This window comes from Pseudomicrostroma glucosiphilum (genome assembly GCF_003144135.1).
Source record: "Pseudomicrostroma glucosiphilum strain MCA 4718 unplaced genomic scaffold BCV69scaffold_1, whole genome shotgun sequence".
Taxonomy (NCBI): Eukaryota; Fungi; Basidiomycota; class Exobasidiomycetes; order Microstromatales; family Microstromataceae; genus Microstroma; species Microstroma glucosiphilum.
In genome coordinates, this window is record NW_020289913.1 from 452567 (window position 1) to 467860 (window position 15294).

The 15294-nt window shown below is 57.0% G+C and overlaps 6 protein-coding genes across 6 annotated transcripts; 4 read left to right on the forward strand and 2 right to left on the reverse strand.

Moving 5' to 3' along the window:
- The first annotated feature begins 25 nt into the window (after positions 1-25).
- Positions 26-2407, forward strand: BCV69DRAFT_309521 (hypothetical protein). The gene is made up of 3 exons (XM_025494720.1): positions 26-613; positions 705-1906; positions 1979-2407. The coding sequence occupies exons 1-3, from the start codon at positions 100-102 to the stop codon at positions 2309-2311; spliced, it is 2049 nt and encodes a 682-aa protein (XP_025350800.1). The 5' UTR covers positions 26-99; the 3' UTR covers positions 2312-2407.
- Positions 2408-2731: 324 nt separating this feature from the next.
- Positions 2732-3311, forward strand: BCV69DRAFT_243697 (glia maturation factor beta; the record flags this gene model as incomplete). The annotated part of the gene is made up of 2 exons (XM_025490080.1): positions 2732-2909; positions 3070-3311. 2 exons carry the CDS (start codon positions 2732-2734, stop codon positions 3309-3311), a joined length of 420 nt encoding a protein of 139 aa, XP_025350801.1.
- Positions 3312-3825: 514 nt separating this feature from the next.
- BCV69DRAFT_237145 (hypothetical protein) lies at positions 3826-6930 on the reverse strand (the record flags this gene model as incomplete). The annotated part of the gene is made up of 1 exon (XM_025489936.1): positions 3826-6930. A coding segment is annotated over one exon (3105 nt), but the record flags the coding sequence as incomplete, so codon positions are not given.
- A 245-nt stretch (positions 6931-7175) lies between these two features.
- BCV69DRAFT_279575 (hypothetical protein) lies at positions 7176-10115 on the forward strand. The gene has a single exon (XM_025491300.1). It carries the CDS (start codon positions 7276-7278, stop codon positions 10033-10035), a length of 2760 nt encoding a protein of 919 aa, XP_025350803.1. The 5' UTR covers positions 7176-7275; the 3' UTR covers positions 10036-10115.
- BCV69DRAFT_279576 (hypothetical protein) lies at positions 9896-12116 on the reverse strand. Its single transcript, XM_025491301.1, has 2 exons — positions 11632-12116; positions 9896-11520 (listed from the first exon to the last, which is right to left on the reverse strand). Exons 1-2 carry the CDS (start codon positions 11941-11943, stop codon positions 10261-10263), a joined length of 1572 nt encoding a protein of 523 aa, XP_025350804.1. The 5' UTR covers positions 11944-12116; the 3' UTR covers positions 9896-10260.
- Positions 12117-12382: 266 nt separating this feature from the next.
- Positions 12383-15290, forward strand: BCV69DRAFT_6651 (hypothetical protein). The gene is made up of 5 exons (XM_025495436.1): positions 12383-12463; positions 12835-13128; positions 13233-13376; positions 13462-14665; positions 14749-15290. Exons 2-5 carry the CDS (start codon positions 12849-12851, stop codon positions 15023-15025), a joined length of 1905 nt encoding a protein of 634 aa, XP_025350805.1. The 5' UTR covers positions 12383-12463; positions 12835-12848; the 3' UTR covers positions 15026-15290.
- The last annotated feature ends 4 nt before the right edge of the window (positions 15291-15294 follow it).

Below are 15294 nucleotides of genomic sequence, written 5' to 3' on the forward strand. Positions count from 1 at the left end.
CGGCGGCCTCGGTCAGAGTCCAACACCCCCTCACCATCGACTGCCACCTCGCAGCTCCGTCTTCATCATAGCAAGGTGATCTCCTGTGCAGCGCAGTGGATGGCACCCAACGTATCGTACCACTGCGAGTGCAGCCTTGGAGTCGTCGAGCAAGGCAAGGCAGACTCTGTGCCAGAAAGCGCGTCTTCCCAAGCCTCTACCTCAACGCTGCCCCTCCTGCCCAGCCAATATAGCCCTGCCCGCTATTCGTTCCACTCCTTGCAGACCCTCTACTACTGCACGGAATGCCTTGAGACTCGCTGTCAGCTCTGTTCGCAGTCAGAAATAGTCACGCACTACTGTCCAGCATGTCTCTTCGATGTCCCTTCAGCTACAGTCAAGGCAGAGCGCAACCGATGTGCTAGAAATTGCTTCTTGTGTCCTGTGGAGGGTTGTGGGCATCTGCTGACGGTCACAGGCACCGATCCCAAAGACTATGGTAGAATGGAAGCACCAGAAGCTAGTGTGGGAGTGGCGCCTTGGTTCCTCTCATGTCAGGCATGCAAGTGGGACAGCAAGCGAGCTTTCAGAGGGGGCGGTGGCTACGTCTTCGAGAAGAGCACCGGTATCAATGGTAAGTGCGAAGCCGAGCGGTCAGCAGCTAGCACTGTATTGTCATCGGCACTAATGCCATACTCGTCACTTGGCCGGTCTATGCCTTGCAGCGCAGGTGGAAGCGCAGAGAGGCCCATTTCCAGGCCAGGTAGAGATGGACAAGCTTCGATCTTTTTACGATTCGCATCTACGCAAGCAGAACCTGTCCGGTGCTCGTGCTGCCTCTATAACGGGAAGAAGCACCACGTCATTGAGCAAGAGCAAACTTCTCAGAGATCTCCCTGGACTAGAGAACTCCAAGTACATCTCTGGGTCTCGAAGAGCAGCTGCCCTGGGCTTAGACAAGGCCTCAGCTTCAGCAACTCGCTCTGAGAACCTACCCCCTTACACATCGGACCTCAGCACAGTCTCTGCAGAAGCCTTCAGCAAGCGCGAGGAAGATCGCAAGAAATTCACTGGCGAGCTCTCATCAGAGCAAGTTGGCGTGGCGAGTGGCATAGAAGATCGATGGTCGTCAGGATGGGATCAAGGGCCAAGATCCAACCATCTAGTACCGCAACGCGTGCCCTTACAGACGCTGTCAACCTTGCGCTGTCCGGGCTGTCGCCATATCCTTGTCAAGCCCGATCTCAAGAAATCAGGCTTCAGGTTCAAGATCGCTCTTCAAGCATCACTTCACTTGCCTGAAGTGTGTGCTCACTTCAAAGGGGTCAAGGTCCGTTCAGGGAGACAGAGTAGCTCGCTCAACCTGCGCGAAGCAGAGGGGAGGACTAGACCGCAGAGCATGTTCTTGTCCGCGCCCGAGGGTGGCTCGAGTCTCAGAGCTGGCATCACCAAAGATGAGCCATCGGCCGAAGACTCGGAGCGCCTTCGCACTGGGAAAGTCTACGACTACGAGCTTACTATCGCGAATCCGGACTTCAACCCGATTGCTGTACAGATTGCTGTGGTGCAGCCAATGGAGGCATCGTTGAATACCCACGACACTTTGAAGGCTGGAGTAGACGAGGCCGAAGCTAAGAAGCCAATTTGGACGGTACAGCCATCGGCTACGCGCTTCAGTGTCAAGGCGTCCGATGACATGGACGTCATCGATGCCGATCTTTTCGGCGATCTCGGTCTGGCAGATGAAGACGACGATCTCGAGGAAGAGGCGGAGGAAGGCAGTGGTCCCGTCGGGGGAACGAGGAGAGGCAAGAAAGGCTTGGGAGCAGGAGTGCTGAGGAAGGAAGGCAATCGGACTGTCATCGCACTACGACTCGAAGTGGGCGTGCATGCTGCAGAAGCAGCCAAGAGCGAGCGCGAGGTAGAAGTGAGTCGACAGAAAGCCTGGCAGCCTTGCTGTTCTATCGTCGACTAATGCCGACCCATTTCTCCCCTTCAGTTCGCGCTCAAGGTCACATTCACTTCTCGACAGGATCCTTCGGAGTCGGCGGCGTCGAGCAAAGCATCAGTAGCTGAACCGAGTACAGGTGCGGGCAGTGGTCAGAACACTCGCACCCGATCATTCTGGACCTGCGTCCGACTAGGCATGATCGAGGGTAGACGGAAGGCCCCACTTGCTGGGTCTGAGCCCATGACTGTGACAGGCGAAACGCGCCAGACCGCTGCAGAAAGTGTGACAGGGATCAATGTTGAGCTGGTGGGTGAAGAGGACAGAGAACGATCCGCCCGACTGAAGAAGAGGCGGAGCGAGCTGAATCTGGGCAGTACATGATAACTTGTGAGGTGCTGCCATCGATACCCCTTTCCGAAACACACTCAGAGGCGATAGATACCTCAATGATCCAGCTATGTTCGAGGGTAGTGTCACTTCTGTTCTCATCTGCCGCGTCTTGTGTCCTCCCTTTGGCCCATCGATGCTGCGTATGATCGTGGTAAGAGTGAAGATGGGCGACTTCGTACCAACGCCTTCGAGGGCGGGGTGGGGCGGGGCTGTCGGCCGAAGTGGAGCCGAAGCGGAAAGAGCACGGACGCCTGTTTCGCAGCAGTGGCAGGTCTCAACCTCGTTACCACTCCGGATCGAGCTTCCTACCATTACTACCTTACCCCTAGAGGAGCTCACTCTTGCTGCTCCATCTGCCTTTCGTGGTCTTCTTCTCTTCTTCTCTTACTCTCCCCCTCCCCCTGGCCCAGCATGTCCTCCTCTTCAACAGTCGACATCCCCAAGTCCCTCCTAGAGGATCTAGCCAAGTTCCGCATGGCCAAGCGTTCCTCTGGTTCAGCGGCCATTGTGATCAAGGTGGACAAGAAGAAGCTGCTCATGGAAATGGAAGAGCAATTTGACGATGTTTCTCTTGAGGAGTTGGAGGATGGTGAGTAGGAGAAGGAGCCAGAGGCCGCATGAAGGGGGAGGAGGAGGAGGACGAAGCTAGGGCAACCCTGCTGCACTGCTTGCCCGCTTGGACTGCTCACTGCCATCTCTATGCGAGCTCACCTGCTAATAAAACATTCTCTCTCCTAAACTCCCTGTAGAGCTCCCCGAAAACACTCCACGGTACATCCTCCTCTCCTACCAACTCTCCCACAAGGATGGGCGCGTCTCTTTTCCCCTCGTTCTCCTCTTCTGGTGTCCCGAAACCTCCAGCGTGGAAATGTCTACCCTGTACGCCTCTGCTCTCAGCTCGTTGAGCGTGCAGAGCGATGTGGGTAAAGTGGTTGAATTTAGGGAAGGGAAAGTGGAGAGGAAAGTGCTTGAGCAGAGGTTGGGTGCATAGCTGGGGAGACGAGAGAGAGGTGGAGAAGGGATATAGAGCGTTGCGCTGCATGATGAGTTGAGACGAGGTGATTTACATGATACGAGGGATGCTACGAATCCTCTATTGCATTTACAATGGGTAGTGAAGAGATTAGAGTCCAAGTCTAGGTTTAGGTTCCATCGAGTCTAGGTCAACGCCTACATCCATCTACGTGCACATCTAGTTTTCTGGGTGACACACAAACTCTGCTCCCTCCGATACCCACGAAAACGATCCTATCCCGTCTTCGCCATCATACACTTGCCTCGCCAGCCTGTGAGGATCGAGTGAGAGTCTCCGTCAGTGGGTCCATCTGGCTGACAAAGTGCTGTTGCGGACGACGATGTTCCTCATGCGCCACAGTAGCCCGACGACCGCGGTTCCCAAAGGTAGCACTTGAAGCGCCAGCTGGGTCAGACATGCTATTCCGATTGGTAGCAACACCTGATGCTCTTCCCCGCTGCTGGAGCGGTAGCACCTCTTCGGCAGCTTCCTCTACGGCGACAAAAGTGACTTCGCCGCACAGGTTGCGCGTCTCATCCAGCAGGTGCTCGATCTCCGTGACGATGTGAGCCAGAAGCGATTGCTCTGCCATGACCCAGAAGCGGGCACGGTTGATGTGGCTCACGCCATCGCGAGGCGTCCTCGGAGAAGGTGCGCTAGGTACATCGTGAGGTGTCTGGGAGACATGGGATGCGGTGTGAGGAGCAACCTTGCTCTGATTGTGCTGCTGCGACCTCAGAGGGGTCGAGGTGCCGCTCCGACTAGGGGATCCGTTCCTTCCTCTCCATTGCAGATGCTCCCCGGCCCTCATCAAGGCGTAGTATGCTTGCGGCACAAACCTCTCCCCGCCAGACACCTCTCGACTGCTACCAGGAAGGTCCGACAGCTTGAGCTCTTCGTCCAGCAGGGCTTCCTGAAGAGCAGATGTCAGAGCATTCAGAGCTGCTCGTGGCGAAGGCAGAAACTGCGGCAGAGGAGCTTTGGTTGCTAGAGCTTGCGCTACGGCCCAGAACGAAAGGGAGACGGCGCTCACCACATTCTGCCGCTCGTGAAAAGTGTTCATGACTGCTGCTGTGTGGTTACTCTGCAGTCCGCGCTCGCGGCATTGACGCAATGCTGATAGCAGACTGACGATGTTCTCCAAACGGCCTGCAATGCTAGTCAGCTCAGTAATCGGCTTGACCACTAGAGAGACTTCGGCGCTCATGACATCGATGAGGGTGCGAGCAAAGGCAAGCCTCTTCACCAGAGCAGTCTCCATCTTTTCGAATCGCTCTTGAATAGAGTCGGTCGCTAGGAGACCGGCCTGCAGCATCTGTCTAGCCAAAGAGGTGTAGAACAGGTTCATCTTGGTGCTGGCCTCAGATAGGGTGGCAACGCACTCCACCCTGGCGTGATAGGGCCACAGGCTCAGGTTGATGATCACGGCAGCTACGATTCCTACGACAACTTCGCAGCCTCGGGTGAGAGCGACAGTCGGAGCAGATGAGGTGGACACCTCTCCACTCGGCACTATCGGCGTCACGTATGCAACACCTGTCACTAGCGACAATGCAGCGCCAATGATGAGACCTAAAGCTGGGTGTTTGCTTTCCGTGATGAAATAGGCAGAAGGGGCCAGGAAGAGCGTCTGGACGAAGGTGAGGGCGTATGGATTCCTTCTCGAGATCTCGAAGGCTGCCAAGCCCAGTATCACACCCGAGATGGTCCCCACGAGCCTGAGAGAAGCCAACCGAAGAGTCGCAGCAGACGTCGCTTCGAAGACCCAGATGTAACTCAGAAGAGACCAGACTCCTCGTTGAGGACCGTACCATGTCCTGGCTTCTGGGATCCATGCTGGAAGACTCAGCAGAACGACGCCAATGGCGAGCTTCATACCGAAGCGAGCATGTCGGTTCCTCCGCAGCGATAGGATGAAGAATGAGATAGCCAGACGAGCTTTCACGACGTCAGGAACACGCCAGAGCCGACGTAGCACGTTGCTACGCGAAGGCAGATGCGGAGTGGATTGAGACTTGGTCTTACCACCATCAGTGAAAATGCGGTGGAAGAGCTCGCCCTCCGTTTCGGCCCCGGCAAGAGCGCTGGCAAGCGATACACCCTCTTGCTCAGAGAGCAGATTGGGTTCGTCTGCAGCTGCGTAGCTCGTCCGGGCCAGCCACTTTGACCATCGGACGGCTGGTCTAAAAATGCGTCGATGAGGACTCGCCTGCCAGATCGATACATGGCGCTGCGAAGCCTTCAAGCAACGCTCTGCTTCTCGTGCTATTTCGGCCATTGAAACCATGAAGAAGGCAGTTTCGTACATCGAGTCTTCCCACAGGTTGGACACCTGACCAGGGCGAATGCGGGCTGAGGTCTCTGCTTGTGACTGTTCAGTGCGCAAGGTCTCAAGAGCTGCTTCAAGGGAGTGGGTGAAAGCAGAGATGGCTTCGGAGAGTCTTTGTCTCTGCTGCACAAGAGCAGGCGTAGGGAGACCCGTATTGGAGGCCTCGCGGGTTGCTGGGAGATTTGCCCTTTCCCAGAGGCCTTCCGCCCTCCGAAAGCCTAGCCAGACAAGGAGATCGAACCTCTCTGAGGCTTCAATGAGCTCAATAACGCTCTGAACCATTCGGAACGACCGCTCTACTTCTAGTGCAAGAGCAGTGACATGCGGCTGGAAAACGGAGGAAGGTGAAGGCAAGTCGGCCTCGCTGTCTACCTCTGTCCCATTTGTCTCGCAGTCTTGAACGAGTTCGCTTTGCTTTCCGGGATGACCATTGCGTTCACCGTGATCAGTCGATTCGGTCAATGATGGTATACCCATGCCTGCCGCTGTCCAGCCTTTGATTCGCTTCATGGGACTGGCCAAATCGTGATAGGTCGACATGGCCACACGACCCTGGTGGAACTCATGGCTAGCTTGTTCGAAGGCTCCCGGCAGTTTAGTTGCCGTTGTAGAGAGTCGGCTTCGAGCACTGCGTAGCTTGTTGGACGTCTCCGCGGATCCACCGAAGAAGTCTCGCAGTGCCAAATTGACGAAGTCACACGTCGCCTCGAGGTTCTCGCGCAAGAGAGTGTTGACACTGCGACTGGCTGTAGTCGGGAAGACAAGAACTTTCGCGAAGAGGGATACGCCTGCTGTTACGCAGAGGCCGTACCAGTAACCAGAAACAAGATCGTAATTGATGCTAGCAGCGCCTGTGGTGAGAACCCAGCTCGCAAAGAGAAGGAGAGCCCTCGCAGCCACTCTGAACCTCGGATACGAGGACGATCCCCAGCCACCGATGAACGTCAGAGCAAGGAGCGTACACACGGATACTGCTCTGGCCTTCGGATCAGTGTATTCAGCGACGCCTTCCCCCTGAATCCACACGGTTCCGCATACTGCAAGGAATGAAATACCTAGGCCGAGGAAGCCACCGAGAAGGCAAAGGCAGACTGATTCGAAGTGTTGTCCAACGGTTACCCTACCCGGGTATACAAAGAGGTAGAGATTCGGAGCCATTAGGAAAGCTTGCGGACCGATACGTTCAATGACCGGGCGCACCACCGTGAGCGCTGTGAGCACGAAGGCAGCGGCCAGGCCCGGGGCCAAGAGCTTGACATGGGGCCATAGAGCCGGCAGCCCTTGCCCGAGCCAGCGTTGTGGATCGGCAGCATGCTTCGAGCTGGTCATCCACTCATTAGCAGGCGACGAGCAGAAGGCGATCCAAGCCCCTTCGTCGCAAAGAGACGCTCGCGGTACCGGGGGGGGGGGGGAAGTTATGGATGAGGAGTCAGCCTGTTTTGCGGCGCTGCGACAAAATCCTGGACGCGGAAAGGGAACCACGCACGCTCCACTTCAAGCTGCCTCGGTACCGCCACCATCATCTCCATATCCTCCTGTTGAACAAGGCCGGACAGCAAGTCGGACAGATGCTCAGGACCCACCTCGTCGGCTCATCGCCCTGAGTCCAGCATGTCTTCGTCTGCCTCGCGTCTTCGGTCGCGTCTGGCCCGGGATGAGCTCGATACGGCTCAGACTTCTTCGGTGACGGAGAACTTCGTCCTCATCGGCACTCCGCTCCCTGCCCTTGACAAGCGGGATCCTAACGAAGGCAAACCGGTCTGGGAGCAAGAAGTGAGAGACGAGCAAGGAAGAAGGAGGTTCCACGGAGCTTTCACTGGAGGATGGTCGGCTGGGTACTATAACACGGTCGGGTCCAAGGAAGGCTGGACTCCATCGACCTTTGTGTCCTCCCGATCTGGCAAACCGGAGGACAAGATTCGAAGTAGGCCGGAAGACTTCATGGACGAGGAAGACCTTGCAGATACGGAGGCTGACAGGAAAATCAGTCAGCGAGACGGCTACTCCAGCCAGGCTAAGCTGGACAATCGCCATGCTAATGATGACGTCCTCGGAGACTTGCTAGGGCTGGGCAAGGCAGCCAGACAGCAGTTGGAGGCTGGCGGAGAGGGTATATCGAGCTCAGGACTTATCGCACCCAAGTCCTCTTTGGGACATCGTATCCTCGCCCGCATGGGCTGGAAAGTCGGCAGCGGCTTGGGCAAGCCGCTTAAGGTCGGGGTGCCCATTGCTGATACACCAATGCCAGCGATCATTGAAGGAGCTAGCAAGAAGGACACACATGGTCTGGGTTGGACATTACAGACAAGCAGCGGTGGAGCTCCGAGCCTTGCAGACGCTCTACAGGCTGCGAGGAGCGATGCTCAGGCCAGCTCCCGAGGGTTCGACATCTCTGCGCTAGAAGAAGCAGATGAGGATGATGTGAGGGACATCTATGGGTCGTCAGAAAGCATTCAAGATGTCATACGGAGACGGAAAGATCAACAGATGATGAAAGCCCCGTCTAGAGAGCCATTTGCAGACAAAGCCATGGCATCTTCCTCTGTGAAGCTCAATGGAGCCACAAGGTCAACATGGCGTGATGGACGCGCCCTTCCCGAAGGCTTCGTTATCGAAGACGGATCAGTCATCGACGGTCGTACAGAGCAGACGCAGAGCGACTGGTTCGCTCCACCAGTAGTACCGCCCGGGTGGACACCTGACCCGCTCAAGGTCTGGAGTCAAGCGAAGGGGACGGCTGGGCCGCCGCCCCCTGCCTCTGCTTCTGCCACCTCGCTGAGCAAGCCCACTATACTCCCGCATCAGATCAAAGCAGCAGACAGAGGCCAGCTCCTTGGTGAGGCTCGAATGCCTGGTCCTCCCCCTAGTCTTTCCAGCTACCTGCCTGGCGGTCCACCTCCAGCAACTGTTGAAGCGGCGCCAACTTCTATCAAAGTGCCTCGACTCGACGCCACCACAGCTCGAAATGCCCTGAAGGGCTTCCTCCCTTTCGGCAACGACGCGCAGAAGCAGAAGCGCTACGTGGCCTACCTTGAGCTTCAGGCTGATCCAGCATCTAGCCGGGACGGTACGATGCCGGTGCCAGCAGGCACGATTGCCTCTCAGCTCTCGCAAGAGGTGGAGGAGTTTGCTCGCTCAGCAAGCATCTTTAAGCCCCTCAGCTCCGCCATGGCCTCTCGATTCGCTAGTGCGTCCACAGTCGAGGGCGGTGGGGATGCTCACGTCCCCGTCGGTGGACTGTACCAGCCTGAGATCAAGTCGAAGGTTACCATCGAGGAAGAGGCAAAGCGACAAGCCAAGCAAGAGGAAGAGCGATTGCAGAAGGAGAAGGAGGAAAATATGAATGATCGACAGAGGGCTGCCAAGGCTGGCATGTTTGGCCATCTGACGAGGCAGGTGACAGCTTGGTACCCTCCGAGATTGCTCTGCAAGCGCTTTGGTGTGCCTGACCCTCATCCTGAGCGAAGCAGAGACGCCGTTCAGTACGACGGTGACGATCGGGCTTACGGGAGGCCGGCGGATGGAGGCGGCGACCCCTTCTCTGGGGCCGCGGGAGGAGTCAAGGAGGAGCGCTACGCACGATCTGAAGCTCGTCGGGAATTGAAGAGGGGCGAGGAGCGCTGGGAACGCAGCAGGCGCGAGCTGCTAGGATTGGTCGGGGAGCGACACTGGGAGGGTCAGGGTGGACAGCCCATCAGTGACTTCAGCTCTGGAGGCCCTGATGGTTCTGAGAAGGAAGATGCGAATGGCTCCTCTAGTACTGGAGCAGAATCCCGTGCCAAACCCCTCGATCTGGAGCAAGTGGGACTCGGCGAAGACGAAGAGGCCCTGAAGGAGATCGACTCTTTCGTCAAGCCCTCGCGGGAAGTCTTCAAGAGCGTTTTTGCCCCCGACGAGCAGGATGAGGTCGATCAAATACCACTACTACAACCATCGGCAGCAGAAGAACAACGTCATTCCGTGACACTACCGCTGCCCACAATGGAGACCGAGCTGGATTCAAGAACGAAGCAAGGACCGTCAGCACCGGGCGAAGTCGGCAGCTACACCACTCCATCTACTGCTCCTAGCAAACCCACATTCATCCCACGCAACAAGCGCTCCACTACCGGCGACGGTGCAAAGCCTGGTGACGCAGGCCCCAAGAAGCGGAAGAAGGACACGAAGAAGATGAGCGGAGCCTTGACTTTCAGCTTTGATGATGAAGAGGAAGATGCTGCTGGTAGTGGAGGGAGTAGTAAGGAGGTGATGAAGGCAACGAAGCGCAAGGGGGATGCATCGAAGAAGGAAGGGGACGGAGAGAAAGGGGGAGAAGCTGAATCTGCGAAGAAGGCTGCTCCTAGTCGCATGAGAGCTGCTGACCTCTTCTGAGCGAGCAACGGAGGGGCAAGATCACATCTGTAACACTATATCATAGCCTTTGCTTCAATACACTACACTCCGTCGCACTGATCTCATGCCCCTGCTTGTCGGGCCTTTTTCAGCAGCTTGGCTGATTCACAGCAGCAGTAGTGGTATAAGATGTGTGTGTGTGTATTTATCATGTTTGCTTTCGATGTGTGTGGCCCTCGTCTCCCTCTCTCTCTCTCAAATTCACTACTGGGCAAATGCCGCAAGAACCTCTTCCTTCTCCGCTCCTCTCCTAAGCCTTCCAAGTCCATGCACGACGGCCTGTCGGAAGACGTCGACATTCCAGTCCAGCAGACCTGTAAAAGCAGCCGAGGCAGGAGCGGCAGCCGCAGGAGGAGCCACTTCTCCCGGACGCAGCGCACCAGCTGGGTTGCTAGCTTTCCTCTCCCCGAAGCCATTGGCAGAGGAAGGCGCACCGGCACCGATGGAGCCCAGACCTGCTCCGTTGCCCGAAGTGGAGCTTGTGAGAGCAGAGGAGGGGGGAGCAGAGGGAGATCGAAGAATGGCGATTAGGCCAAGGGCGTTGTCCAGTTGCCAGAAGCAGAGGAGCAAGTCTGGGCTCAGCCGAAGTGTTGAAGAGGCATGGGCTCGAGCTGGGACGGGAGCAGAGGCCCCTTCGCTCCCTTCTGCGGAAGCCGGCTCTTCAGCTTTGCTCCTGTTGACATTCTCGAATAGCCCAGCCATGCCCGTGAGAAATCCTAGGTAGTCGCAGACGACTTCAAAGGCTCCCTTCTCAAATGGTCCGCCATCTGTGAGAAGCCAGGTCCGTGTAGGTAGGTGCATCAAGAAGGCCCGCTCCATTTCGCACGTCTCTACCAGTCCGTCCATCAATCTCCCTAGAGCAGACCTCATCGAAGGTGGGGAGAGGATGAAGGGGTTTAGGAGGCGAGAAAAGGCCACAAAGATGGACGAGTCGAAGATGGACGTTTGGTGTAGGGTGAGATGCACATCCGTCTCCAGGTTCGCACTCTGGTTCGCCCCGTGAGCGGCTCGTGAAGATCGACGACGTGTACGGGGAGGTCTTGTCGTGGAAGAAGCTCTGGAAGTGGTATTGGTCGCCGAAAGCTTCTTGAGTGGTAGATCGCTCTCTCCAGCCGAGGAAGAAGGGGCTTTCCCGTATCTCTTCTCTCGAGCAACTCTCTCCAGTTCCTCCCAGTCAAGATTGCCCAGCCCTTCATCATCCTCATCCAATTCGGCTCTCCCTGCTCCTGTTACAGCCGTCGGAAGGGACGGTGGATCTACACCTCTAGCAAAGGTGAAGCTAGAGCTTGCATCACTGAGATCGTCTTCTATCCGCTTCTCCACATCCCCTTGTGTATCGTCTCGATAGTCTTCCGAGAGGCCGTCCATCTTGTGTAGAAGGATGTGAAAGTGGATCGACGGGTTATTGGCATAGGCTCGGACGATGACATTGTGAAGGGTGGAGAGCGAATCGAGGTAGTCGTCCTAGGTTGGGTTTGGCGGAGAGGATAGCATGCCGTTGATGTTAGCACAGTAGCCAAGATAGCGGACCTGATGCGCCCGAATCCATAGCTGTATGCGTATATGCCGACTCACCTGAGTATCTATGACCCACACGACTCCTTTGACTTCCCTCCAAGCTAGCTTTGTACCGCCGCCCACCATCCCCTCTCCTCTCTCACTGAGCAGAGAAGCGAGATTGATTCCATCCCAGATTGTGACTCCCTTCCAGATGTCCAGGTATGTCGGTGTGGCTCTTGTGGTATTGTCGAGGAAGAGCGTCTCTTCTGGTGCTAGACGCTTGTGCAGTACCGAGAGGAGAGACGTCTTGCCTGATCTTCGGAGGCCGAGGAGGAGAATCTGTGGAGTAGGGGGCTGCGAGGAAGAAGAGGCAGTGGGATTGCTCATGGTGGAGTGGGTCTGCCCCTCGCCCTGGCAGTCGGGGAGGAATTGCGGGTTGCTACCCACTGCGGGGGCCGTTAGAGAGGATGGCGATGACTGCAACAGTGAGTACGGTGGTGACGAGGATGCTGGTGGTGGTGTGGGATGCAATCAGAGGCGTGGGATCTGCAATGCTTCCGTCTTCGATGCCAGGATACCGGCGCTGCAACTCAGCCCCGCCGTGGAGGAACGGGAGCAGCAGCAAACCAAGACGCACCACGAACGACGGACGCAGAGCAGCCTTGACACCAGCACCAGCAGCATAGACAGAGCACACAAGGAAAGGACTACGCTCACAGTTGCAGTCTGAGCTCTCCTCATCATCATCTCTTTCCATCCCTTTCCATCGCTACGGTCCTCGTATCACCCTCCTTGACATCTTCCTCCCACTCGCCCTCACCCACTGCCTTCACTCCGCCCCGCCCGCGTCTGCCGCCCAGCCCCAGCAGCAGGCTACCAACGACCCGCTGCTTCCACTTTCATAAAGGCCCTGAGTGGTCCTTGCTCCCTCGTCCTCTTCATCTTCCTCCGGCGCAATCCTTCGCAATTCCCTCACTCCCTCGGCCTCTCCCCGTCACTCCACCCCGGACCTACTCCTTCGGCGTTCCTCGCAACTGGCATAGCCTGCCATTGGCCCCGCCTTTTCGGTACCTCCCTCATCTTCTTCCACTCTCAGCATGCCCCGCGTATCAAAAGCCCAGAAGGAAGCCCGGGACTCCAAGGGCGGCGCTTCTTCACCTCCCCTTCCAGCTAGTACCAGCACCAGCATGTCCGGCTCCGGCGCTATGGCATTGGGCGGCGGGGGAGGAGTGCTCATCGGTGGAGTCGGAGGGAGAGATCGTGATAGGGAGAGGGAAGGCAAGGAGCCAGAGATGTGGGCATATGCACCTGGAGAGCTCGCAGCTGGCTATGTGCCTACAGTAGACGTCAGTGACATCTCCACTAGCGGCGATGAGGGCGATGACGCTTGGCTCAACAGCGCTGCTGCTCAGGGAACGGGTAGTGGAGATGAAGACGATGGAGAAGATGGTGAAGGGGGAGGGAAAGGTGCCAGCTCTTCCACAGGAGGCGCCATGGAGACGCAGTGCAATTGGGAAGAATGTCGAATCATCTTTGACGATATGACAAAGTTCATCGACCATTTACACAACGGTGAGTCGGCCGGAGGGATCAATGGCGGGCCAGGCAACCATCCCAGCCTCGCTCGTCCGAGACAGTGAGCTCACATCGCTGGCTTTCCTTCCTCACGCCTCCAGACCACGTCGGCATCTCCCGCTCCAAGTACACATGCGAATGGACAGGATGTCCTCGAAGGGGAAAGCCTCAGACATCAAGATTCGCGCTTCTCAGTCATTTGCGAAGTCATACGGGAGAGAAGCCCTTCACCTGTCCCAGACCAGGTGAGTAGTCTTCGACTGACGTACGTTCCAAGCAGTATTCCGATCGAAGCCGCTTACCTCTTCCTTCACCAATTGTGACTGACAGAATGTGACAAGTCCTTCACGCGCTCGGACGCTCTGTCGAAACACATGCGAATTCAGCACGACATTCAACCTGTAGCAGCTCGCGGAGGAAGAGGTGCAGGTATCGCCGGTACTCTCAATTCCTCACCTGCATCGGCAACGTCTGGCCCTGCCCCTGCCAGCCTAGTGCCCACTAGAACTTCGGGCAGGAGATCTGCAGGCTTTGGAAAGAGAGACTCGTCAGCAATTTCGGGACGAGGAGATGGATACGATGACGATATGGCCGACGGCTCATTGCAAGGGACAGCAGACTACTACGAGAGCCTACCTGGCCAGCCAAGTCGATGGGAGTACGACGTTCTCTTTGGTCCCGGCAGCGTCTACCAAGGGGGAGCTACAGCCAGTGGCAGCACGGCAACCTCTCGAAAAGCGGGCGCTCGCGCGGCAAAGACAGAAGAAGGAGCGGCTTCCCTTTCGACTACCGGGCCGAATCAGAAGACGGTCGCCTCGTTGACTTCCGAGGAGCTGGGTATCGAGCGCTTTGCTACGCTGCAAGAGCGTCTTGCGCTGCGAGGTGATGTGACTTCTGCCGATGACAGCGAACCGTCTGGCCTGTCTAGCTCTCTCGAGGCCACGCTGGAGGTCGCCCGGAGGAATTGGGTCAAGGAGATGGCTCGGCTGCAGAAGGCCGAGCTGGACACTGAAGGCGGCAGTAACGGAGCTTTCACGAACAGTATTAGGGATACAGTCAAGACAGAAGCTGAAGCTCTCAACGAGCAACAAGAAGGCGGCGACGAGCACATGGCCGGAGAGGGGCTAGCAGGAGCCGCCGCTTCCCCGCCAGCCGCCCCATCGGGTCTGTCCCTTTTCACCAATTCGCCAGTCCCATCCGCAGCTCCATCACCACCACCACCGACCAACGGCCGAGCCTCCTCCCGCCTGTCCGGTCGCCGATCCCTGGCTTCGCCCAGCAAAAGCTCCCGCTCTCAAACACTAGCTTCTGCGGCAGCAGCAGCAGAAGACGCCATCTTGAACTGCACCTCCACCTCTACTGCCGACCTTGGCACAATCCGTAAAGCCTGCTTGATCGAAGAGGCTAAGTTGAACTGGTTGAGGGGCGAAAATGCCCGATTGGTTGCGGAGTTGGAGGAAGCGGTGAGAATGGAGAAGGAGGCGAGGGGCCTGAAAAGGGAGGCACTGGAGGCATGTCTTGAAGGAGAACTTGGGTGAGTAAGACAGGAGGGGAGAAAGAGATCATCAGCGAGGGAACTAGACCTGACACCTCTCCTCGTCCCCTTCCCACTCGCAGAGCCGACGTCCGCGGAATCTTCACCCCTCCCCCCACCCCGCCCCTCGCAGCTCAAGCAGACCTAGAAGCAGATGCTCACTATCACCATCAACAGCAGCTCCTCCTCGAAGCAGAGCAGCAGCAGCAACAACAGCAGCAGCAGCATGGAGCTGGATTTGCTGCCATGAGGGAACTTCTTGCTGCTGCGCAGGCTGCGGGAAATGGGGCAAATGGAAGTGGGAACGGAAATGGTGTTACGGTGGAGGGTCAAGCGGAGGCGGGGATCAAAGTCGAGTGAGACTAAAAGCGGGGTAGCGGGACTTGGACATGCCTTTGGTCGTTCCTCGGTACGGCGAGTCGCACTTGCGCAAGAGCAGATTCGGGGTGAGGAGAGGAGAGGAGAGGAGCTGCACAGAGGAGTACCTACAGCGGGCTCCCCTCTCCCTCTTGCACGTGTGTATCAGTGGCGCTCAGCATGAGCTGAGCTGTCCTGTATCTGTCTCTTTCTCTGTTCCACTTACTTTACATGAGCAATTCAGGGCACATCTAAGCGACCAACCTATCGAT